Source organism: Hetaerina americana, unplaced genomic scaffold, assembly GCF_022747635.1.
Source record: "Hetaerina americana unplaced genomic scaffold, ioHetAmer1.1.p SCAF_63, whole genome shotgun sequence".
Lineage (NCBI taxonomy): Eukaryota > Metazoa > Arthropoda > Insecta > Odonata > Calopterygidae > Hetaerina > Hetaerina americana.
In genome coordinates this window covers 277,305-302,378 of record NW_027287239.1, presented here as the reverse complement: position 1 = coordinate 302,378, position 25,074 = coordinate 277,305, and the positions used below count along the sequence as shown (strand labels likewise).

General features: G+C 38.1%; 1 protein-coding gene across 1 annotated transcript; it reads right to left on the bottom strand.

Annotated features, from left to right (window-relative positions):
• Positions 1-678: 678 nt before the first annotated feature.
• On the bottom strand, positions 679-24,648 carry LOC139695762 (uncharacterized). The gene is made up of 3 exons (XM_071594540.1): positions 24,295-24,648; positions 17,413-18,363; positions 679-1,030 (listed from the first exon to the last, which is right to left on the bottom strand). The coding sequence occupies exons 1-3, from the start codon at positions 24,346-24,348 to the stop codon at positions 887-889; spliced, it is 1,149 nt and encodes a 382-aa protein (XP_071450641.1). The 5' UTR covers positions 24,349-24,648; the 3' UTR covers positions 679-886.
• Between the last annotated feature and the right edge of the window lie 426 nt (positions 24,649-25,074).

Here is a 25,074-nt window from a genome sequence, read left to right as displayed (position 1 = left end):
ATGATTTCCTACAGATTTTATATGGTAAAAGTGTAAATATTGAGTACTTCCATGACCAAAGATTGCAAATTTGAGTTTGCCTTGGTCATTGCATTATTCTTACCCTGTTTTTGACCCGTTGTTAGAATCTAATTCTAAGCATAGAGTGAGGGAGCCCACCAGTTTACCTGTAGGTTAGATATTTCGTGGACCCTGAGACCACGCAATACTGCAATCCCAAGCCCGAACCAACATGATACAAATATACTTTATAGCACGATACGATATATTGTAATAGACACGATATACTGTAAAAGTTTGGCGTATCGAAATATCCGAGCCAAGTATATAACCGCAGATGTTCGGCGAAGGAAAAATAAATGAAGTTGCTTTTCTTCGTTAATTTGTTCCTTATAGAAACCATACTTACGTTTAAAGGAAAGTTGCAACATGAGATGAGATGAAAAGTTATTCCTTTCTCTTTCCGTTTCCACACATGCTACATTGAGAACTTAATTCTCAACAACATTTAATTTGTAAAACAAGGTTTTCTCCCTTCAAGAGCTAGATGAATGAAGTTCTCATAAATTATTACTCAATTATAATTATTCTCCGGGTATTATTACAAAAAAAGTTGCTTATATCATTGAAATCAACTCAAACTTTTTCACATCAAAAAAAATTTTCAGTTTAATAAAAATGGTACCTTACATTTTTTTAATAAAATTTTTCGGTGAATATTAGGAAAATATCATTTGTAAAACCACAATCGTTTCTTCCCCACACATATAAAAAACATAATATTCGGTGAATTAAATAAAAAACATAAAAAATATATTTTTGGTATTTTCTTGTTTATCTGAGTAAAAAATGTTTCCAGTAGAGTAGTGAAGGCTTATTCCCCCGATTATCTGTTTCTTACACTTCTTTGGTAGGCTTGAGGGGTGAGAAGGAAAGGCCCACTTGCTGCAACCAGAGATGGAGCCAACGAATTGAATACAGGATCCTCCCGTATCGAGTAACCAAAGTTGTTGGCATAACTGCTGGCAGGCTGCGGAATGTAAAAATAAAAAAGCAAATTAATTTACCTAAGCTCTGAAATGTTTAAAACTCAACGACAAAAGGACAGTGATCCGTATGCATTATATATATATATATATATATATATATATATATATATAAATATAATATAATATATAAATATATAAATATAATATTATATATTATATATATATATATATATATATATAAGTGCGACCAAATTAATTAATTCAAGGACGTAACACGTGTTTATTCATAAGTTATTTGTAATGAAAATACTGAAATGGGAAAGAGAAAAAGGATCTTATCAGTTACTATTTATATCGATTTAGTTACATTTTATTAAAAAATGGAATGTTACCAGGTTCAGATGAATTAAGTTGTGATACCAAGATGAAATACGTAGAGGTACGTGGAAATCCAAATGAGTACATATTATAAGTTTTGAATAAAACTATCATATTTCAAATGCAATCCACGCACAATTGCATTACAAATAGCTCACTTCTTAAAATATACGAATGAATACACAATTATTACAAACATCAATAGGAGAATATATTATTATCACTATGTTAAAAAAATTTTTAAGTTAAAAGATTTTAACAAGTTTAATATTTCAACATAGTATTAAGTTATAGAGAAACTATATGTGTGTAATGAAATATAATGAATTTAAAGAATTTTGCGTTTAAATAATTTATTCAATACTTTTTAAAGTGTATAAAAAATACTTGCTAACAGAATACTTATCAGTAACTTCTTTTTATAGTAATTAGCATTAGTTTAGATTCCCACTTTCGTTTCCCGGTCGTTTAAATCAATGATTCAATTCTTCTAAAATGTAATGTCCCATCGCTCGTCGTGAGGATAATTACCATGTAATCAGAATCGAATTTTCTTATTTTGTCTTTGGAGGAATTTCAGCCAAGCCGAAATTTAATGAGGTTCTATTAAATTTGCTTAGGATGACGGCCAAGGAGAACTTCGCAATAAAAAATGTTTCGAATGCATTAAAAGCAATTTGCTTCTCCTAATAGTTCGCAAATTGATAAAATACATTAGTCTACATATTGAAGAGTTTGCTAAAACATTAGAAAGTTACATGATACAAAGGGGCGTTCAAAACTCCAAGGAAACATGATACCGCCAACCTAAAAGGTGGACAAAAAATGAGTAAGTTCAACAGCCCACACAAAATAAAATCTTTTTTGAAAAATTTGGTGTTTTTTGCCTACACCGAAAAATACGTACATTTTTAAAGATTTGCCTGAGCATTAAATATATAGAAAATGTAGAAAAACAGACTCTGAAAAGCAAGCGAGCTGATTATACTATACAGGCTAAATACCTATCAAAATATTGATTTCTAATCATCTAATTTTTCTAATTAAAACATGAATTGTTCAAAACCTGCCAAATACTCTTGTTTTCATTCATAATTCCCCTTGGATGAAGTCCAGGTCATAAGTGTTTCGAGACGCCTGGCAGAATTTCATCATATTCGCAAAAATTATAAATCAGCAATATTTTCCAAACTCTAAAATAACTCATGAAAATAAAAAGAAATTCCACAACCTGTCAAAAGTGAATCTTCACCAAAATAAATAGGGTACGTCTGTGAAAACAGCATAATCTCACCATTGGCCGTCAATGTGTCCATAATCCTTACGAATGTATGACTGAAGATACTCCTGACACAACATGTTGGCTTTTACTCACGTAGGAATGTGTAGCTATGTATGGATTTCGCGCAAGGACGAAACGGATGAAGACAGAGGACAAAAGGGTTGAGGATTTTCCGAGAGCGAAGAGAAAAGTGAAAACTTGAGGTAATTAAAGGATTCAGACGCCGTCCATTGACGCGCCCTCGAGAAAATGTGACGTATCATGTGTAAACGATTGTCAAACATATAGCTCGACTGCCACGCAAGTGGTGGAATTTATGAGCAAATTTTGGGCAAATTTGCTAGTTTTAGGTAAATCTGGGTCTCACTCGACCAACTAGAAGGGCAAATATTCAAGATTAAATGTTATCGGTGAACACAGACTTCCTACCCGGTTTGCCATTTACAGGCAATAATGTCATGGCTGCTTTCATGTATGAGTTAGAGATTTGGTATTACATTTATCTTATGGGTAACGCACTCCAGCAAAACCAAGGGTCGTGATTTTAGCTGTCACGCATGGGTGCAGCCTAAAATCTCTCTCCTAGCCAGAATTTGATCTCTGGAAAATTCTACTTCAAAGAAAACTTATTTGGATCCCGGAATGATGTTTCATATTTTGCGGAGTAGTTTTAGTATCAAACAAGTAATTATAGGCAACTAGGCGAGTGGATTACACGTATTTTAGGTGTTTTTTGCACTTATCGCAAAGTTTTTATTGGTATCGTTTCATGTCCTTCGGTATATACTACACGAATCTGAAGGACCACTGAGTGAGTCACAGACCTGGGTTATCATTTATCTGAACTCACAAACCTCTTAAATTTTTTCCGCATTTTCGAATATATTTTTTGAAGTTTCGTCGATTAAACTTTCGATTCGAACGTGGTTTACTGACAGGAATACCTACTTCTTTCTCCCATGCGATTTCTCTTAAGGTTTGATAGCTATTCTTTCTTTCTATGTCGTAAATCATGGTCGAAGGGACGAGACAGTATGCGTGTATTAACCCTAGAAACAGTCAACAAGTTTATGAACAGAATGCCCTTTCCCTCGCCTTTGTCCATTCAAGGCTAATATATTATCTGAGTGGGTCTGATAATCGCAGCTAAAAACCAACCAACTCCAACCAAAATATTCCGCTCAATTTTTTTGTCGTAGGAAAACAGTGCGGCAGTCATATTTCGTTTCCTGAATGGGCAATAGCCCGTAAAATTATTTTTTGGGTATTTTTAGGGCTGTCGTGCCTTGGGAAGCGTACGAGTATACCATACCGTATACGACATCATGACTCGGGTGCAAGAGAAGCTATATCATGGCTTTCACTTCATACTCCAGAAGTTATGTAGTTTCAGCGGAGCAAGTAAAGCAATTTTATAATAGCAGCATATTTTGGAGTCTTCAGGGACCAATTATATCTTAAAATTTTCATGTTTTGTATTTAACTGCAGTTATAAGCCAAATTTAAATGCTTAAGACTGCCAGTGTCATGTCATCTCGAAAATTCCACGCTAAAAGGCCAATTTCCATAATAACTAAGACAAAATCCGTGTGGGGTTCAAACCCACGAACTTCGGGTTAGCCATTTGGCGTTAACACATATCTAGTTTCAACTCTAATTAACTAGCCAACCTAGGTTAATATATTTTAAACCAGGTTTGCATTGGTTTATGCATATTGATATTAATTAGAAAACTTTCATAGAGAATATTAAATTATACTGGGTCAATCCCATAAAGTAAGCACAACAACTTTTCCTGGCGAACGGAACGACTAGAGTGGGACGATTTGAGGCGAGAAAATAGTAAGAGGTCTTGGGAAAGCAGCACGACCCGCGTCAGGTCTCTGCGGGCCGTTAGAGTCTGCGGATCGCTGCTAGGTTGAACCCCTGTTCGAGGGTCATGTCATAGTATGAATGATGTGTTAACAGTGCGTGATTTTGATCGGAATATGAAATTGAAGAGTGCGTGTTTATGGACGGAGTGCGGCGATGGACGGTGCGTAGTATGTAGTCGTATGGTGTGAACCAAGCCCATGGGTAAAGGTGCGGTTGGTAATCTTTAAGAATCATTGTACATAAAAGCTTTTAGTCTCATATCGGTTCTTCTTGTGTATGCATCGTATCTTCTTGTGTATGTCCATTGTAAGAGTGACAGTTGACCAGACTTGACCGTTGCCACAAGGACATTTGCCTGATTGCTACGTTAAATTCTTAAATAATAAAATAAATTAACGATACCACTTTCCATGGAGCAATGATATGCGATAACATTCTGTGTTAAACTCGCGAAATCGGGTTCGCAGACCATGACCATAGTTGAGGATTCTCATGGAGTTGGAGAAACGTCTCTAGTGATGGTTTTCTTCTTGCACAGGATGTTCTTGGAGGGTACATCTACATCTACATAATACCCCGCAAGCCGCCGCAAGGGCGTGTGGCGGGGGGTGTTAGGTCACCAACCGTAAAAAGGAAAAATACCACATGCAAAAAAAACAACACGGGTAGAGAGGAGGTTGACGATTAGGAATGCCCTGGACATCCATCTACTACACAGTGTGATGAAAATGTGCGGAAATTGAGACACACGCTCTATTCTGATTGACCCGCAAGTGTCAGCATGTTGGCAGAAGAGTGCAATATCAGAAAACCACAGGGCATTGCATTCTTATAGAAGATGTAGCCATGAGAAAGGTGTGCCAAGATGGTCCCCAAGGTTCTGTCGGAAGACGCTTCTGAGACAATCTGGCCTTGGACCTCATGGACCACTGTGAAAGTGACCCTAATTTTTTAGAATACGTAGGTGGTTACTGGTGAAGAGACATGGGTATTTGAGTACGACCCAAGTGCAAACCCTTTAAGTGCCATTTTGGACCACTGGATTATGTCAAAGATGCCATGACGAGGTGCCTGAACGAGGGTCCTGTTGATGCCCAACAGGAAGCTTACCAGAAGCGTGACCGAGGCACTGACATCGGTGTGTTGATGGACAGGGGTGCAGTTTTTAAGGGTTTTAGTGAATTATTCTTTGATCTGCAAGAGAGTTTCCCCCCTATTTATTTTTTGGGACACACCCCGTATGCATTCAAAGTATGATAGAGGAGAGAATGTTAGGAACACGAGGAAGGGGTAAAAATAGGATAGGAATGTTGGACGGAATGAAGGGAGGAAGGAAGTAAGTATACGGAGTTGAAGAGGGGTTTTTTGTAGATTGGGATGTTGGGTTGTGTTTTGTTAGGAGAGACAATACATTTGCTTGTTACCTGTATCCATCCAAAACCTACCTTAAATACAAACGTCTCGTTGATAGAAGAGTTATCTCCCTTCATACCATGATTGCTTCTCTCAACCGATTCCCTGAAATGCAGGTCCTGGACTTCGAAGACGGCATAGCGATTGCCGTCCCATGGGAGACAGTGCCATCCTCGATGACTAACTATCAATCGCGAACGACTTCAGCATGGATTTCGAACGCCGAGTTTGTGATCGAGAAAGGGAAGTTGCGTGAACATTTGGCAACGCCGTGAGAAAAATCACGTGTGACGCCACTCTTAACTAACGACGCACGTGTGTGCACCCGCACGCATGCACCTACAACAACCGGCTCCCGGTTCGATTGTCTACTTTCACTCTCACTGCTCCCCGCATTCCTCCGAGGGCGAAGATAGCGAAAAGGAGGCGGGCAGGCATTCAGCGACCGATCCCATTCCGAGTGGCAACCGCTGTCTCTGGAGAGCGAGTGCGAAGTGGATATTCCTGTCCCTCTGAGCGTGAGGCAATCTTGGGAGATAATAGGGGCGGGAAGTCGCCCCCGCGACCCCGTCCCAAAGGTGCGCTAAGCTTGGACGGAACGGCCTCATGTCCCTCAAGGGTGAACTCTTGAAATTTTGCTGCACGTGCCTACGACTCACGCACATCGAAAAAATCAGAGAATACGTACATGGAAGGAGTAACCTCCAAGTAAAGAAATGTTGCAAATCATTTATTTGATTTTCCTGATCTTACGGAGTGTGCGAAAGAAAATGAACCGCGAAGCGATCGCATTTCGCTTCGCCTCATCTTGATGATCGCATTTCTCTGGTGTTGGCGTTTAACAGCCAACTACATACATGGAGAAAAATTGGTCGTAAAATATTATTTCCCATGTCAACAACAGAAATTTTTACATTTATGTAAAAGCAAAATGTTAACTTTTGCCCTGCATATGCCTTAAAGTTTCATATAGCTCCTTTAGTAGTTTACGTAGATGTATGTGAATGAAACAGGCCCAGAATTACGAACTTCCCTCATTTCAAACGATACGGATGATGCCGCTAGAAAAGCTGTATTTGTGTCGAAGTAAAGTTTTGAATTGTAAACATAGTTAGTAATCGTTATTCCACGTAATACTTTATTGACTAAGAATGCTACGAAAATTAATTTTCCATCATTTATGAATTATTATTACCTGCCTCCGATTCAATTGGCTCTCATTATCCGATGAAACATTGATGAAGTGTACCTTGAAAATCGATTGTGTCCAACACTTCGCCCGTTACATTTGAACTTTAACACCACACCTTATTTGCGGAGAATTTTGATGACATTATTAAAGTGTTTTTCGACATAATATTTCATTTTGAAGAAAGAAATATTTTCATATTTTAGTGAACCAACCTTTATGGTGAGAATAATTCTCTTGAGATAAATGAGTAGAAAATGAATAAATTGCTCTGAAAGGGATTCGTCCTACATTAAGATTTTCACTGTCAAATGATAACACACCACATTTAAACACAGGCCCAATAATGTTCTGAGCATTTTAAATTTTCGAGCCAGTCACCTGTATGTGTCAGCCTTGGCCAGTGTTTTCAAATTTTAACTTGGTTAAGAAAGTCCCAACGCTAATCATGCAGTTGAAGCATTACAATCTGAATTTGAAACGGATTTTTTTATTTATAGGAATAGGATACTACACCCGTTCAGAGTGAGATGATTCCCGGTTACAGCAATATCCTGATTTAAAAACGATTTAGATGGTCCATCCCAATTTTTCTTAAGTCATTCCTTCTGATTAGAAATTGATCGTGGATGATTGGAAAGTGAACATAAAATGTAAAAATGCTGTATTCCTTCAGATGCATAGAGATTTAAATTCTTCACCATATTGGATATTCTAAATACCTATAGACTTAGAGAATAGGGTGGAAATGGCAAATAGTGAAATGTAGTACGGTATTGATCTAAACCCGCGCAGTCATTCAATAAACCTTATCATTGATGTGGCAAGGGCTGAGTAGGAAATCTTTCTGGCACCATAGCCACGAAAGTCCACGTACATATGGGCAGTCTGTAGATCTTAGGACGTGGGCTAGCGTAATATGGGAACTTCCTAGCACAGTTATTGTCTATAAAACTACATTCTGTGATCCATTGTAAAACACCTTTACTGGCTCTATTAAAGTGTTACGAAGGCTTTATGTTTCCCATCGGGAAAAGTATCTCCGCTTTACATTTGAAGGAGCCAGTGCATTGTGCTTGAAATGACTAGAAGGAAGGTACCCTCCTGTAAATATTACCCGGCAGTATTAACATATATGGTAATATATCATATTCTCTACTCAGTAATATCACTTGGAAGTCACATTTTAGTAACCTACGATTAGTTGATTATGTGGTTATGGTTGCTCACGTGTGTGATTACACTGCATGACGTTCTAATTCATTAGCAAAACTCATAAGTATTCCCCAATTGCAGATTGCAGCAACGTGTGTTAAGTATTGGGAATAAAACGACTAAAAGCATACGAGTATATTAATGCAATGGAGTGACCTATGAAGGTCATTTTACAGCTTTCGCCGCTTTTAGGTCAATGTCTTCAGGTCTCGCCATGGAAGATATTTCGCTGGATGATGAAAAAATAGCCAGAAACAAAGTTTTTTTTAATAGTCGATTGATGAGCGTTGCATATTTTTTCAGGCAATCTGCTCTCTTCTTTTGTTGAAAAATCTTCGGTCATTATTTCGACCTATGAGTCAAAGGATCAACTCAAACTTGGGAGTATAAATTGTGAGGATAGGGGTCAGGGAGCTGGGCATCGCTTCGCCTGTGCCCAAAATTTGCCAAATATTCTGTATTTGAGGCAGAGTATCTCTTTCGAAGCGTTCGAATCGTAACTGACAAAATTCATTACTACTTCATTTCTATGGCCCTGAATTATACTTGCAAAAATATAGGCAATCACCTGGGATCGAATTTAAGGAAGGGGTAAATTGAATATATCCCTTCTCTCGCTCTCCTTCCCCTTCCCCCTCCCGCAACCCACTTCCGACCCATCCTGGCAGCGTGCCAGACCGACCGCCCTCTGGTTGTGCGCGCATGCATTAACGTTTGCGGAGACACCCAAAGATGTCCCTGCGGGAGCCTTTTGATCTCTTCGACTGCTGCATACATTTTCCCACCCGTGACTCAAACAACTCTCCTCGGAGACGCGTGACACCCTGCGCGGCACTGCGCACGTCCGGTGGTGATGGCAAATTCATGGAAAAGCATTAATAATTCATGGATGCGTGCACCCAACGGAACGAATGCTGTGGAAGCTTTTGAGATGGAACTCTGCGGATGAACTTGAGCGGAGGAGAAAAGTTAGCGCTCACATATGCATGTGTTCTCTTACAATTAATGTCCAGGATGAGTGTCGCGGAGGAGAAACTTAACTCGTGAAAAATTAAAATGTTGTGCGTGTCGACACAATTTATTTATATTTTTAAGGCAAAAAAGGATAATTCATTTAAAATTAGTATTGGAAATATTTGAAATTAAGAACCAATTTATGATGTACTTGCAATTTAGTCCACATACGCTTAAAAAAACTACGTACATATATTAGCGTTCCAGACATCCTCTGTTTGTCAATTCTGCTTTGAACACTCCACATTGAATAAAATTCTTACTGCTTCTTAAACTATAATATCCCTAATATTATTGTTATTAAATCCTTCTGAATTTATGTAGACTGATAGTTCTCATGATTCATTGGTGCTTCGTGTTTTAGATATCTTCTTTACCTATCGGCATTTTTCGCATTTAAAATCAGATAAAAACACTAAATTGAATAACTTAGCAATTAAAAACACGAGATAATCAAATAAATAAATCTGTCACATTAAATAAATAAACCCCATTATATAAATAATTAAGGTAATTAAAGTTAATTAAATTTAACTCAATGCCGGCTTTCGTCATGAATCCCTGCCATCAAATTAATGACTATATGTTAATTCCTCAGAAAATGGCGGGATGAAATGCGGATTGAAAGAAAAATGAGACAAAACCGTAAGAAAAACGAGTGCGCAATAACTTAAAAGTGATAGCTATCCCGGACTAACTCTGTAATGACTCTTTTCCCGAGTTATTCTTGAACCAGCCGTTGTCTTAGCTATCTAACAACCAATCTTCTAACTTCCTCAATGGTTATTTCGGTTAAAATGATGACATTTCTACTGACTACGCAGATCGTTTCTTACTTATGAAAAGAAAGACCTCATCATGTCTTACCTGCTCTTTCAGCTGTACATGACTTTTTTATTAGATGCCTCACATATCCATTGATCTTAAAGGATACTTTGATTTTTTCGTTACTTCCACTATTACGTATGCTTTTACGTTACTAAATGTTAAAAATTAGTTATCCCTATTCTATTCATATTTTATTTTTTTGTATTTTTTTGAGTACTTCGTCACAATGAAATCCCTTGTAAATTTATTGCTGATTCATGCATGAATATTACTGAGTTATTCATCCATCAAAAAATAATCATTTATTAAATTATCCAAGAAAATTGAATGTTACTTTTTAATCTAATTCTAAATTTAGGATTTATTTTTACACATTAATATTGTGATATAAGGTTAACATAACAGCATAATAAAGAGTCAGCATAATAACCCAACAACTAAGATGAAAGATAGATTATTATTTGGGATAGTTCATTTAAGAGTATTGCATCGGGAGTATTTGAAGTTAAAATGCCATTGGATCTCAGTGGATATGAGTATGATTTGCAACTCAGATAATAAAGTTCAGGAAGAAAGAGAGCTAGAACTTCGTAATTACAAAATTCCCCGGTGACTTTAGTATCGCTATTTCATCATCGCAGAAGAATGGTAAACGTATTTTCGGGTCAAATCACAAAATAATTGATAATCGATATTTTTTCAATTGCCATTGTATTACTTTTAATTCAAGGGATCAATAGAGAAAGGAAATGTTGAAATACACCAATTAGCAAAAGGAAACGATGCCATACAAAACCAAATGAATATTTGCTCGTTAAACTTCCTTCGAATTTTGCAACAACCTATAGTCAATAAATCCTACACATGCAAACATCTGTTCAAATAAAGTCCAACGTTATATTCGCGAATAGAGTATCAGCACTCACGGCACGTAAAGGGATTACCGAAAATATAAATTATAACTTCGAAGAAACTGCGGGAGATAGTGACGTTTGGAGTCATCCGCTAATATGCATTTCCATGCAACAATATCAGGGTGTAAAAATCACGTGATAAATCAAAAGTATTTCGTCACAACTTTTTATTCCTTTAAAGTTCCCATGTTTTCGAAACTCTTTTTCGCCTTCTCCTCGATAGCTTAACGGTCCAAAGCACTCGAAGGGACATCGAGGGATTCGGGTTTCTATTCCCGGTCAGGGCGAATGATTTTTACACTCTGAAATTGTTTCATCATAAGTAAATAAGAGTGTTATTCATTGTTTTTGAGCCTCTTATGGATGTCCCATGTTTTCTACGATTCGCAATTTTTTTTTTTATTCTAATTGAGGTAGTAAAATATGTTAATTTTGACTCCTATATCATAAGCGTAATGAGGGCAACGTGTTTCAAAATGTGCACTTAACGCAAGAGAAATGATTTAAAATGTAGTAACACTCGAAACTCGTTTGTTGTAAGCTCGTCTTGGATACATTTGCGGTTAGAAAAATAATAATTTGAATATGATTTCACGGTGTGGGTCCATTCCGCACTATGCATCGAATAAGAATGATGAGATCGAATTTCGATGGTAATTGGCACGTGAACTTTCCCGTTTCCACGGTCACATGACGAGTCATCGACTGTCAAATTTAGAAGTCAAAAACTCATGAAATAAAAACTTGTCGTCATATTAGAAGTCATTTCTACATGATCAAATTCATAGCGAATTGCATTTTTAAACTGTCGAATAAAAGCTTAATGTTTAATAAATATCATGTTTATCACCTTTGGAAAAGCCCGAAAAATATAATGAAACAAAAATTTATATTGAATTCATAATTAAGCCAATACACCCGGGACAAAGTTGTGAAGGTAGAGGAGCAATGAATTTTATTTCGGCAGAATATGGAAATGATGCGTGGGAGCGTAATTTAGCTGACAGATCCTCCGCAGGGGTATGACGGCGCGAGGGTGGAGTGGAATTTGACCTTTTTATGCGCTGCGAGGAAGTGAAGGCCGAACGTTTGTATTCGTGAGAGGAGGAGAGAGGAAACGTATTTATTTCTGCTTCCTCGAATTATCCCCGTCATTAGTTAATTCAAAACATTGGAATCCCGATACTTGGATGCTCCTCTCGCTCGAGTTCCACGGTCGAGAGGCTCTTTCAGAATTCCCGCTGTTTTAATGGCATTCTTATGTTGAGACCAAATTATTTTATTTCTCTTTCACCTGCCACCCACTATGGAAATTACTTAGCGAAACATTGATGTGTTTAGATATTGTTTGGGACGTGCGACAGATAATCTCCATCGGTCGAAATATTACAGTTTTTTATTGCTTTTGTTTTTTTTTCAGAAGAGTACTTGCAGGTTTTCCATCCCTTTGTTGTTAGCTTTTTCGCTTAAATCTTAGCAAAACTTACAAACATGGATTCCTTAAGTTTTTTCCAAGGTAGTATATATATATATATATATATATATATATATATATATATATATATATATATATATATGTATGTATGTATATATGTATGTATGTATATATATATATGTATGTATATATGTATGTATATATATATATATATATGTATGTATATATGTATGTATGTATATATATATATATATATTTGTAACCACACATATACATATAGATACATAAATTCATTTACTTCCTGTAAGAAAATCGATTCCATAATGCGTTTACAATTATGATGGTTGCTCCTCCTCCTGCCTTCACTTTCAGTGTTGGCTGCACGAACGTGAACAAAGAAGCATAAATTATTTGCTAAATATTTAATTCAAAAAGTCCATCATTCACTGCATTATCTTCATGTCTCCATTCCTGATTCATTGCCTCACCTCCCTCTCCCAATCAAAATTCCTTATATCGACATCCGGTGGCATTCAGGGCATATGAATGAACGCAGATTATGGGCAGCTTCAAAAATAGACGCGGGATAACTTAAATGAGGTAGTCTATTTAGTGTGAATATGTTGTTACTTTTACCAAATTAGTTCATTCATTTGTAAATAATTACTTGGCTCATGGAAAAGTCGCGGTCTAAAAACAAATAATCGGTCGGTTGAACATTTTTGAGTAATTTCATATACAAGAGTAGCCACTCGCCAAAATATCCAGTATAAGTAAAATGCGAGGCTTAAGAATGCAAATGTATTCTTACGATATAATTTAAATAATGGCCTTTTGTTATAGTTATATCCATTAGATAGAGAAATTTTATGAAATAAATGTTATGTAAACGACAGTTTTATTTTATAAAAATTATTATTATTATGGACTAAAGAAATGCAATACTGAATAAAATGATTACTGAGAAAAATCAGAAACTCAAAAGAAATACTTATTTATTTGACCGGGCCAAATAAGACGCTACGCGGTCTGCAATATGAAAATTGCATTCCTATTCGATTGAAAAGTGCTAGGAAGGAATCTATGTAGATGTTACACTGCGGAATTACGTAGATTAATTAAACGCCAATTTGGCATGGCAATCGAAAATGAGGAGAGCACGAAAGTATGCGTGTAGCAACAAACGAAAGGAACTAATACAAAAATATTAAACAGCTAAAGTGTTAGCAAGGGAGGCATGGCGCCACGCATTGTAATAATTCAAAAATAAAACATTAAGGGAATATTTCGACGATAACCCAAAAACGTTTTGGTCATATGTACGGGAGGTTCAGGGAAGCAAGTCTACAGGGACATCCCTAAATAACAACGGGCAAAAACTTATTACCAGTTTAAAAAAAGCTAATACACTAAACCACTATTTCCATGACGTTTTCAATAATCGTCCGCAGGGACAATTCAAGTCGATACTCGATCGCTTCTTTGACCCTATGCCCTACCCTTGCCTTCGACCCTTCTTGATTTAAAATCGCGATCTCTTCTCTTGGAATCGAACGGAAACTTAAATGCATCAGTCCAAACATATCACCAGGCCCTGATCAATTTGACGCGCATACAAAACTAAGTTATTAGAAAAAGCAGCTTCTCTGCAAATAATATTTAATAAATCCCCAAATGATCGCGCAGTGCCCACAGACTGGAAAGTAGCCAATGTCATGGTCATATTAAAAAAAGGCGACGGAGGAGATCCGATTCATTGCCGACCCATCTCTCTTACATCCATCTCATGCAATACCTTAGAGTAATCTTATAAAATTTAGCTCAATCATTAAGCATCTCGATTCTCAGAGTTTTCTGATAAAAAACCAACACGGTTTCCATAAGGGTAGATCTTGCTAGACCCAAATGTCACTTTAACAAGGCGTTCGACAAAGTTCCTTGTAGATAGTTGCTACAAAAATTGGGAAACTACGGGGTAGACAATCGTGTTACATACACTTAGACTGGATTCATAAGTTTATAACAGGTCGTGAGCCAAGGGTCTTAATAGATGTAGTATCATCCGATACAGTAAGCGTCTCATCGGGTGTCACACAAGGAAGTGTAATGTATCAGCTATTGTTTCCATCATAGATTAATGGCATCATTTCCCGGTTTCAGATAAACGGCGTCTATTAGCTAACGATGCAGCGACATATAGGCGAGACATGGGAGTTAGAATTGAATTCCAAGAAATGTTTCCACGAATTTTTGAAGGAAGAGTATTTCACCAGAAAACACACCCTATAGGAAACTAACATAACAAACGTAGAAGTGGTAAAATCTAAAGGGCGGTACGATGACTAAGGACATGCCCTGGGGATAGCACATTTGTGAAATTTTCGGAATAGCAAATAAACAGTTAGGATTCAAAAATAGTATACTTAGGAAATGTAATGAGAGGGTTTCGAGCTTTGTTATTTTATGCTATTTAGGCCCCACTTGGAGTTTACTGCGCGTGCATGGGACCCTCAAGAAATATTCTTAATTTTGGGACTAAATGGAGTGCGACGGAGAGCGGCTAGGTTTATGAAAAGTTGTAATGGAAACCGTTGAAATTTAGATTAAATTTACTGCAAATATTATAAGCAAGTCACTTATCCGAAGATGTTAAAGACCTATTACAGGCTTACAGACCGATTTATTATGGTAGATCAGATCACGTGCGTAAAATTAGGGAGCTAGATATTCAAACGGATAGATTAAAAACATCGTTCTTTCGTCGTACGATTAAGGGTCAAAATAGATATGATCGCAGGCGTGGAGGGTATAATTAGTATTGGTAGTGTTTATATTTTTTCAATATCCTGCATTTCATTGCAGCAATTTAAGAGTGTTGAAATCATTCGCCTTTACCGGGATCCCGGTCACGGCGAATAATTTTCACAATCTAAAATTGTTGCATTGAAAAGCATATTAGCGAATGACTCCGTTAAAAGTTACTTTTACGGCATCTCCCGCAGTTTCCGGGAATCCTGAATGAATGTTAAATTGGCCCATTTTAATAATGTTGTTCCCGCATGATTTGCATAGTAAATCATACTTTTGAATATTCTGTTATCTAAGAGCCTTCTTCCGTGTGATTGACTTTGTTCCAGTGCACCATTATCGAACTGATGCTTGTGTAGAGTTGTCATTATTTTGTATTCATGGCTGGTGACCTAACACCCCCCGACACACACCCTTGCGGTGGCTTCTGGAGTGTCATATAAATTTACATACATATATAAGACAAAACATTTATAGCCAGCATCAGAAAATGCTGATTCGATACACTAGCCCATCGCAGTAAAAGATTGCTCCTTTACAGATACGAGGTCTATTTAAAAAGTATCGCGAATTTTGAATTTTCGCGAGTTGCGTATTCGTATTGGCCAATCGTCGAATCACCGTTAGAGAAGTAGCTGAGGACCTAAACATATCGATTGGCTCGTGCCAGTCAGTTTTTCATTATTATCACGTTCAGGTTAGTTTTGGTCATTTAATATTTATTCGCCATGGTTTTAAAATGAAATAATGATATTTTCTCACTCCATCCGGCTCTGTGCTTTAGCTAATCGAATTTTTTCCAAAAGATAATGTCCGGCATACTTATTAAAACTAAAAGACCATTTTATTTAATTTTATTACAAGCCACATTCCCTGAACATAGACAATACATAAGCTAATAACCTTATGACGAAGAATTTACTCAATCCCTCCAGAAAAGTAAAACAACGATGAATCCTAAATCGGTTATATTTTCTCAAAACAAAGGCTAGCTGAGCACTTTATCGTCGAATGCTCATAGTGTCAATTTGGCGAAGATTTAAAGAAAAATTTTAAATTGTCAGTTGGAATTTCGAAGAGAAATGGAGTCGTTGCATTCTAGTGAAGAGCATGCAAAAAAATTATCTTCCGCTCCAAATATTTTAGCAAACATATGTATTCTTTTTATTTGCCGTGATTCTAATCATCGTTGTATGCAATTAAAAAACCCTGGAACTTGTAAACAATCCTTGAATGAGCGTATTTAATACAAATATTTTATTTCACTAATTTGTTATTGAACCACCCTTAGAAGTTTAATTAAAGCTTTACCGGCATATGCCGGAGAAACTGCTATTCTGCAAGGCCAAAACAATGATAAACGTGAAATAAAAGACAATCCAATTTTCAGAATCCTCACGCGGAATGCGATTAATGTATAAACTGTGAAAAAAATTATTCCAAAATTCCACTGAAACCTAGGTTCCGGTAAGCAAAAGCAATTACAATTTTAGTTGAAGGTGCTCTTGAAACACGAAGCTCTTTGTCACCATTCAAACATATAAAATAACTAATACATATATGCAATGCCTGTATATTAGTTATTACCTCATTTCTTATTCGTCATTATTTGGAATGAAAGGTTGTCTTTTTTGTAAATATCGTTAAATTTCCCTTTTTATTATAATTATTCACAATATTGGAATTTAAAGATTACACTTGTCAAAACTGGTTGCGTTTCTAGCATTTCTTGTGAGGAAAAATGTAAAATCTATAAAAACATTCAAATTGGAAATGCACAACGTAATTTCTGCCGTTCTCAATGATATTAGCGAATATTAAATAATGAGAACTCGAGGAACGCTTAAAATAGAACCATAGTTTTAGATTATCATACATACGACAGCAATGTGCGAGCCAACCAACTTTGACATTCGTTAAAAATGCATGACTCGCTGTTGTTACTCTAGTGAAAACACCGCCTGAGCACCGCTAAGGAAACCTAAGGGTTGGTAACAAAGGTAAGAAAACTATAATACTCGTTAAAAAAGCATTCGCGGTATCAGTCGAAGAGGAAAATCGAAGTCTCTCACCCTTGAAAAGTAGGCGTCTTGTCTGACGGGTAGTCGTCCTGGTGCCGGGATCCCTCCCGGACTCTTGACTCCCCTCACGTCCGAGGCTTCATCCAGCTTCGACGCCTGGACAGAGTCGCCGGTGTAGAGAGGGTTCTGCCCCACCCCGGAGACGGGTGTGCCGACCGCCGACACAAATGTCGGACGTCTGTAAGGCTGTCCCAGGAAGCCCCCGGGTGAAGACAGCTCCTCGCCGCCCTCCCTCTGCACACCGTCCGAGTTGGCGGAGAGGAAGGGCTTCGCGCCGGCCGTCTGCTGTCTGTAAACCAGCTCACCGGCGCTAGCCACGCTCCTCTGGCGTTGCTGGACCGTGGGGCTGAGGCTCGTCAGCGCTTTCTGGAGCTCGTCCCCCTGGTTCGAGGGTTGGCGGAAGTTGCTGGCGTACCTCAGCGAAGAGAGCTGCTGACTCAGCGGAGAGTTTGATTGTCGAAGAGTTTGAAGGAAACTGGTCGAAGAGGCGTAATTGTGGCTACTCGAGGTCGGGAGACCATTAGCCCTCTGGTGTCCGATCCCAGGGTGGATCGCCGGTACCAAATTGTTGTACGTTGGTGTAATTGAAAACTCATTTCTGTTGTGGGTTGCAAAGCTATTTATCTCCCGTATTTCATAACCACTCTGTTTCTGGGGCGAAAATTCAGTGCTTGCGACGCTTAGTTTCACCGGGCCAGGGTTGGAAGTCGGTTGTATGTTTTCCGCCAAGTTCCGGCTGATTATGTATTGTTTGTAAGGAGTGTGTATGGGAGAGAAAAGAAGTTTTTGTGAATTTTGAGGCTGAGAACCTCTGTAGTAAACGAAAGAAGGAATTGGCGGTGGTAGTCCGTTAAAGTGCTGGCCGGTGAAAGCGGTGAGAGGTTGACTGCAAGCTGGAAAAACCAAGGCCGCTGATAATAGCAAGCATGGAGCGACGAACTCCTGCAGAAAAAGCAAATTGATGAATTAAAAAAGGTGTCCGTTTTCAGCAAAATAATTAAAAAACTTATTTATACTTGCGAATGCGTACTTATGAGTACTAACGAATTGATAAAGATTATCCCATTTTGGGAGGTAATAGCCTACTCCGTCCAATGTCTTTAATAAGTCATTAGATTTAATGTTTAAGTAACTTGAACAAAAAGATTTAAACCAATCGGAGCTTGGGTCTCAAAAGTCATTGTTTTGGATAGCACAAAAACTAATAAGTAGACTAACTGAAGTAATATCTAATGAATCATAAGTTTTGTTTCCTCATACTTTGATATCTATTCGAGATTACGAGAGAACTATTAAATATACTCGATTGCAATTATACACCTTCCATGTTTCTCCATCAGAGAAACTGTTATTTGAAAATGGTTGGCAACAATGGATTTGAATTACCTATTCGCGCGTAACTTAATCCATTCATTACAAATTAAATTTACTTTCATATTAGTAATATAGATCGTCTGATTCGTAGTAACTATGAGGAAGGAATCTGGCCGGAAGACTTTGTGAGATCAGTTTTAGTTCCTATTCCGAAAAAGGTAAAGGCTACGTCATGTGAGGACTACAGGACAATTAGTTTGATATCCCACGCAGCTAAAGTTGTTCTCAGGATAATAAACAAAAGGATAGAGAGTAGGGCAAATGATCACTTATATAATGATCAGTTTGGGTTTAGGAAGGGGAGAGATACGGGTGATGCCATTGCAGTAATGAGATTATTAATCGAGAGGAATACAGAACACAACCAGGAGGTATTTGCCTGTTTCGTAGATTTCGAAAAAGCGTTTGATAGAGTGAATTGGGAAAAACTAATGAGTATATTGCAGAAAATAGGAATAGATTGGAGGGAAAGTAGGCTAATCCGCAACCCTTACATGTCTCAGACTGCTCAGGTGCGGGTGGGGAACGGAGAGTCCGGATGGGCAGTGTTAGGAAGAGGTGTTAGGCAGGGTTGCCCATTATTACCGTTGCTGTTCAACCTGTATGCAGAGGAAATGATTAAAGAGGCATGGGAAGAACTGGAGGTAGGAATTAAAGTGGGCGGGGAATTCGTAAAATCAGTTAGGTTCGCTGATGACCAAGCTTTGGTTTGTCATTCAGCCAAGGGGCTGCAAAGCATTGCTGAGTGAATTGGAAATTCAGTGCGACAGGTATGGGATGAGAATCAATATTAATAAAACAAAGGTTATGCGATTTTCTAGAAAGAAAAAGGCTAAGCTAAACATTAAAATAGGAAGCCAAAAACTAGAGCAGGTAGGACAGTTTACTTATCTCGGTATGTTTTGGACCAACACGGTCAAAGTAGTAGGGACGTAAGGAGAAGAATTGCGCTAGGCAAGGAGGTTTTTACAAGGAGGAGGGAGTTGATGAGAGGGACGTTGAGTAAGGATGTTAAGAAAATACTCGTAAAAACTTTGATATGGAGCGTAGCTCTGTACGGCGCGGAAACGTGGTCATTGAAGCAGGAGGATAGACGTAGACTGGAGGCTTTTGAAATGTGGGTGTGGAGAAGAATGGAGAAGGTGAAATGGACAAAGAAGAAAATAATTGAGGAAGTACTTGGTATGGTGGGCGAAGAGAGGGGTTTGTTGGGAGAAATCCTATGGAGGCAGGAAAAGTGGATGAAGGGGCTAATGGCTGGCAGTGGGATGTTGAAGACTGTAATAGAGGGGAGAATGTTAGGCAAACGAGGAAAGGGAAGGAACAGGATAGGGATGTTGGACGGGATGAAGGGAGGAAGAAAGTAATCAGAGATGAAGAGGGACCTGATATAGAGTAGGATGCTGGATTTTGTGTTTTGTTAGGAGTCACAAAATGTTTTATTTAGTTGCTGTGTCCATCCAAAAACCTACCTTGACCGGTAGATCACCTAATAATAATATAGATCGTATTTGATAATGGAACAAGTTAGGACGCACATTTCAACTGTAAATATTATAGAGTACTAAATATAAAATATTATTTGAATGCTCTGGCCATTCGAGTTTTTGTTGGTTCGTAGGTATGTAAAAGGGATGCGCTATTTTTGTGAGTAATACCACTTAAAAGCCATTAATTGAACAAAAACATAACTTGATATTTTACATGTCTATGGAAACTGAGTTAACTAATTCTGTGCTCTAGAAAGAACCGAGATTGTAGCGAGAATAAGTGAACCTAAGTGGAAATTTATTTTATTTCAACTTACCAATTTATTTTTCCCAGGTATTTCCATAAATTGCCTATAATATTGAAATAATATAATCAAAGATGATTTTTTTACTGAAATAATGTCAATGGCTTCAGGAGGAATTCTTAAAAATTCATTAATAGGTTACTATAGGTTTCATTATATAGGTGATATCTTTAAGTACCATGTCACATATGTGATAAAACTGGTAGTAACGTATTAATAATTTTTTGTAAAATTACAAATATTTGTCTTATTCCTCAAGAATATTTACAATGTTTAGTCGGATACCACTGAAATGTTAATGGCTTCATTACATCTTTTCCAAGAATTATTCACTTAGGAGAAATCTTCAATTTATTAGTTTTTAATCAATGGACTTCATCTTGTAACAATATTTGTATTTAATAAAATATCATGCGCCAATATTTTGAGAAAATATACATAAATCTGTATTGGTAAATAGGAATATTTCATTCAATCCCTTTTAAAAGAAGATGCCATGTGCCGGGGGATTGAAGAAACGAAACTCGATGAAAATGTTGATGATATTCAAGACCCTTCTTCTCAAGTAACTAAGGATTTTCTTGTTTATAAGTAAAATAATTAAATGACGATTGCCAAGTCCATAGACCAAAATTTTGCCCCATTTTGCAAGCGGGAGTAGGTCGCTCAAGACTTGAAGCGAAAGTACGCATATCCAGTAATTATGAGAGACAAGACAAGCACGAATATCCGCTAATTCTCCCAGGTATCGTTATGAAAAGAGAAAACTCGGTGTAGAGAATCATGATGATAATTAACCGGAAGGGAGAGGTTATATCATTCCTTCTCGTGATACTTACGGAGTTTTTGGCAAATGCTCCATTCCATTAAAAAGGCAATCTTCCCATCATCATGAGAACATAATATCTTCACATTTTATTTATGACATATTATTGAATTTTATTTGTTTTTGAAACAGGAACTATTACAGTTATTGAGAAAATAATGACTTGTTCCTATCAGATTGCGCGCTAGTATTTCTCTTTCGCATAAAATTTCACCGTGAGAGGATATCACGAACTCAGCACGGTTTAGTACATTATTTCAGAACGACGGCGATCGGGACCTTGAATGGTGACGTTGACAAAGAAATTCAAAAAGGATACTGGCGTCCGCCAAATATTTGTAAACACCGTAACCGTAATATTATTATTAAATTAACCGTAATAAACACCACACCGTAAACACCAAAAATATTTCCCCTCTGCCGAATGTGCTCCCGAGAAACCTAGCTGACTTTGTAGTATGTATGAGTAGAATTCATCTTAATATACCTGTATTCATCTCGCGTTACAGAATGCGTGCCGCATCGCAAATGTGTTTGCGGAAACATATTTGCGATGCGGCACAAAACTATATAAGAATTATCCATTGCCGCACACTTCTCGATTATCATTGCTTCAAGAAACAATGTTAAGGAAATGTTCCGCTTGGGTGCCAAGTCCATTTCATCCTCTCTTCCTCCGGTTAGATTTCGTTTTGCAGGGAGACTTAGTGTTTAAACAATTTACACCCTTCTCTAATCTAACCAAGAAGGATATCAAGCATGCTAACTCACCCGTTTCATTCAATTGTTCGAGTGAGTGAATGGCATTGAGCTGATAAGCATTCTTGCTGTCGAAATTAACTATTACAGTGTGCATATTAGCATAAAATTTATGTTAATGGAACTTAGTTCTTAGATAAAGTAGTAGTAGCAGGATTGAAGCATGGTCAAACGTTTCTTTCAATTTTTTTACCTACAGGTAAAATTAGCAAAAACGGCCCAAATGTGCTCAATATATTTGCCAAAAAATAAAAAAAGAGTAACTTAAACCTGTTTCCTGTCGTAAGTAGTCCGAGTCACAGATTTTAAACAAGTCGTTATGCGTGTGGACTATATATTTTTACTAATAAAAGGAATGTGAAATTTAAAATATTTGAGGACCATAGCACTTTATCCGTCAAATTAATTATATCAAAATTGACTATCCATAAAAAACCGTCCAATTCGTTCACTCCTACGATCCATGTAGGTGACCCAAGCATAAAGCTCTTAAAAAAAGGACGTTTAAAATATTATATCGAAGCCGAAGAAGGGTGGTAAATATTGAGGCATTAAAAGATGGTCCAATATGGATTCAGCGTTGATGTCTCACCACTTCGGAGGAATTTTCCATCATAAAAATATTTCCACGCATGACTGCGCGAGAAAAGAAGGGAGAGAAAACGCATCATAGGAGACAGGTTCGACCGCGTTAAATCGTTCCCATATTATGTGGAATTTAAGGCATCTATTTGCAATTTTTTTTAACTGCTTCTACCGGTTTCCCTGTAGGTTTAGGTCGCAGTCAAATGGCAATCAAAAGGTCAGCTATCTTTATGAGTTCGCTCTCAAACGCCCTTTATCTTTGTGTCCATGACCCCGCGGAATGTTGCCGATTGGGATTGTCCGATGGATGTGAAACTTTGGTATTCGATTTTAATCACCTTGGCCAAAATTGAGGTCGATGGGATGGGCTCTTCTCTTCATTGTGGGGCGTAATATTTCCAATGCTGAGAAATGGGTTTTGTGTTATCACAGTGTTGTAACTCATATCTTAGGATTTTTTAAATATTTTTAATCTTTTATTTTATGCACCCATATTTTTTTATATGCATCCTGAAAATTTGGTAATCCAATCCACAATTAAGGCTGAAAACCCTTTCAAGATAATATAATTAATTTATTGGATTTGCCATGGCGTTCTTATAATAGAAAACTACCATAACAAAAAATGATAAATGCGTGTTTTATACCTAATTATTTCCTATGAAAATACGAGTAAGTACCTGCGGTACCAATTTACATCTTTCAGGTGAGGGACTTCATTTGGTCCCGTGGTCCGATGTAATGTGGGTTTTGGTCACGACGCCTCTCTTGCTTGAAATTCCAAATCCAGTCCTCTCCCCTTATTAAGATTTTATGCCTGACTTTGTCGGCTATAAGCCGATAAGTTTACCGTCACACATTCATCTAATTCACACGTTAGTCTAACTTTCTCCTTTTGTCAAATATCTACATTTCTAGAAGATTTAATTTGAACTTACCCAGAATACCTCCATGAACAAGCTCGATAACCGGTTCAAAAACGTTATGACCTTTTACATGTGATGAACCAATGTGAACTAGTTCCTCTCATTTATTAAAATTTTTGGCGGTGATCCGCCTTGAGGGTATCATTTCACTTGAGTGAGAGTTGAACACCATGTCTTTAAAAAACTTTAAAACTTTTAATTCATCTTAGTTTTCCCCGTAAGTCAAGGTGGATAATACAGATTGCTATCACACCCATCAAGCCAATACCGCCAGTCGGAATATCCGGTGTTAAAATCCCCTGTTCTTGTATAGCGATATTCTCGCGGCGATTCTCCGCACGTAGATTAAGGAACACTGGTTCGTGTTACCACTACCAAATCTCCTTTTTTATTACTTCGCTCAAGATCTCCTCTCTTAACTCTCTCTCTCTTTCTCGTTTATTTTCAAAGAACACGCTACCGCCGCGCACTTAAATAACTCATGTCGGCGGACCACGACGATGCGTGGTTGACGGATACACGGCAAGCGAAGCACACGCCCGCACGCAAAAGTAACTCATCTCTAGGCCAGGCGGAAGGGAATGAGGAGTCGACCACAGTCGTCTTACCGTTATGCGCGTCCACGACTCCACCCTCGAGGTCCCCATCCTCGGGTACGGCATCCGACGGCGGCGCTGCCTTTTGTAGGGCACTCGGGTGTCTGTCTCCTCGGGAAGGACGCCGTCCCACGTGTCTCAAGCTCCAAGACTCTCGCTGTCGCCTCCCGCAGAAGCGTCAAGTGTGCCTCCTCCGACGTCCAAAACCTTTTGACACGTCCTTTCGTCAACGCCCCGCTCTCCCTCGACGGAGGAAGGATGGGGAAATTATTGAATGCAGAGGCACGCGTCCCAGAGCCACTCTCCCGGAACGTGCGTAAAACACGCGTCTTCCAACTCTCCTCCACTCTTCCCCCGCCGCCCTCCCGCGAGGAGCGGATGTTTCAAAAGAGGGCAGTTTGTGTGATCCTGCGTGTCCTTGCTAATGGAGCTTGGGAAACGTCGTCGAGTGACGGCGGGGGGTGGGAGGGGAGTGGAAGGGGGGGGGATTGCGAGGGAGGTTGAGACGCATTACCGGACAATTACCTCGACCCGCTCAAAACGGGCGAGATTATGCATGAGTCAAAGGAAGTGCAATTAGAGGGAGGGTAGAGGAAAATAGATTTAATTATTTCAGTGCGGGATTTTTATTTTTTCCTACCTTCGCTCTCCTGCTTTCGCTCCTCTTGACGTTCCCTTTAAGCGTCCATTCCCTGCCGACGAAGTAAATATACAAACAAGCACGCTTCCATGAAAATGCGCAATTTGAAAATCACCTAACGACTCCCTTCTCTCCGTTGGAAATGGGCCTGA

What these genes read in the sequence shown, in the direction of transcription:
- LOC139695762 (XM_071594540.1), bottom strand. Translation starts at nt 24,348, where the DNA reads ATGCCGTACCCGAGGATGGGGACCTCGAGGGTGGAGTCGTGGACGCGC. An exon ending in AGTCGTGGACGCGCATAACG is followed by an intron (nt 18,364 to 24,294) that starts GTAAGACGACTG and finishes CTTTTTCTGCAG; the next exon opens with GAGTTCGTCGCTCCATGCTT. An exon ending in AAGACGCCTACTTTTCAAGG is followed by an intron (nt 1,031 to 17,412) that starts GTGAGAGACTTC and finishes TACATTCCGCAG; the next exon opens with CCTGCCAGCAGTTATGCCAA.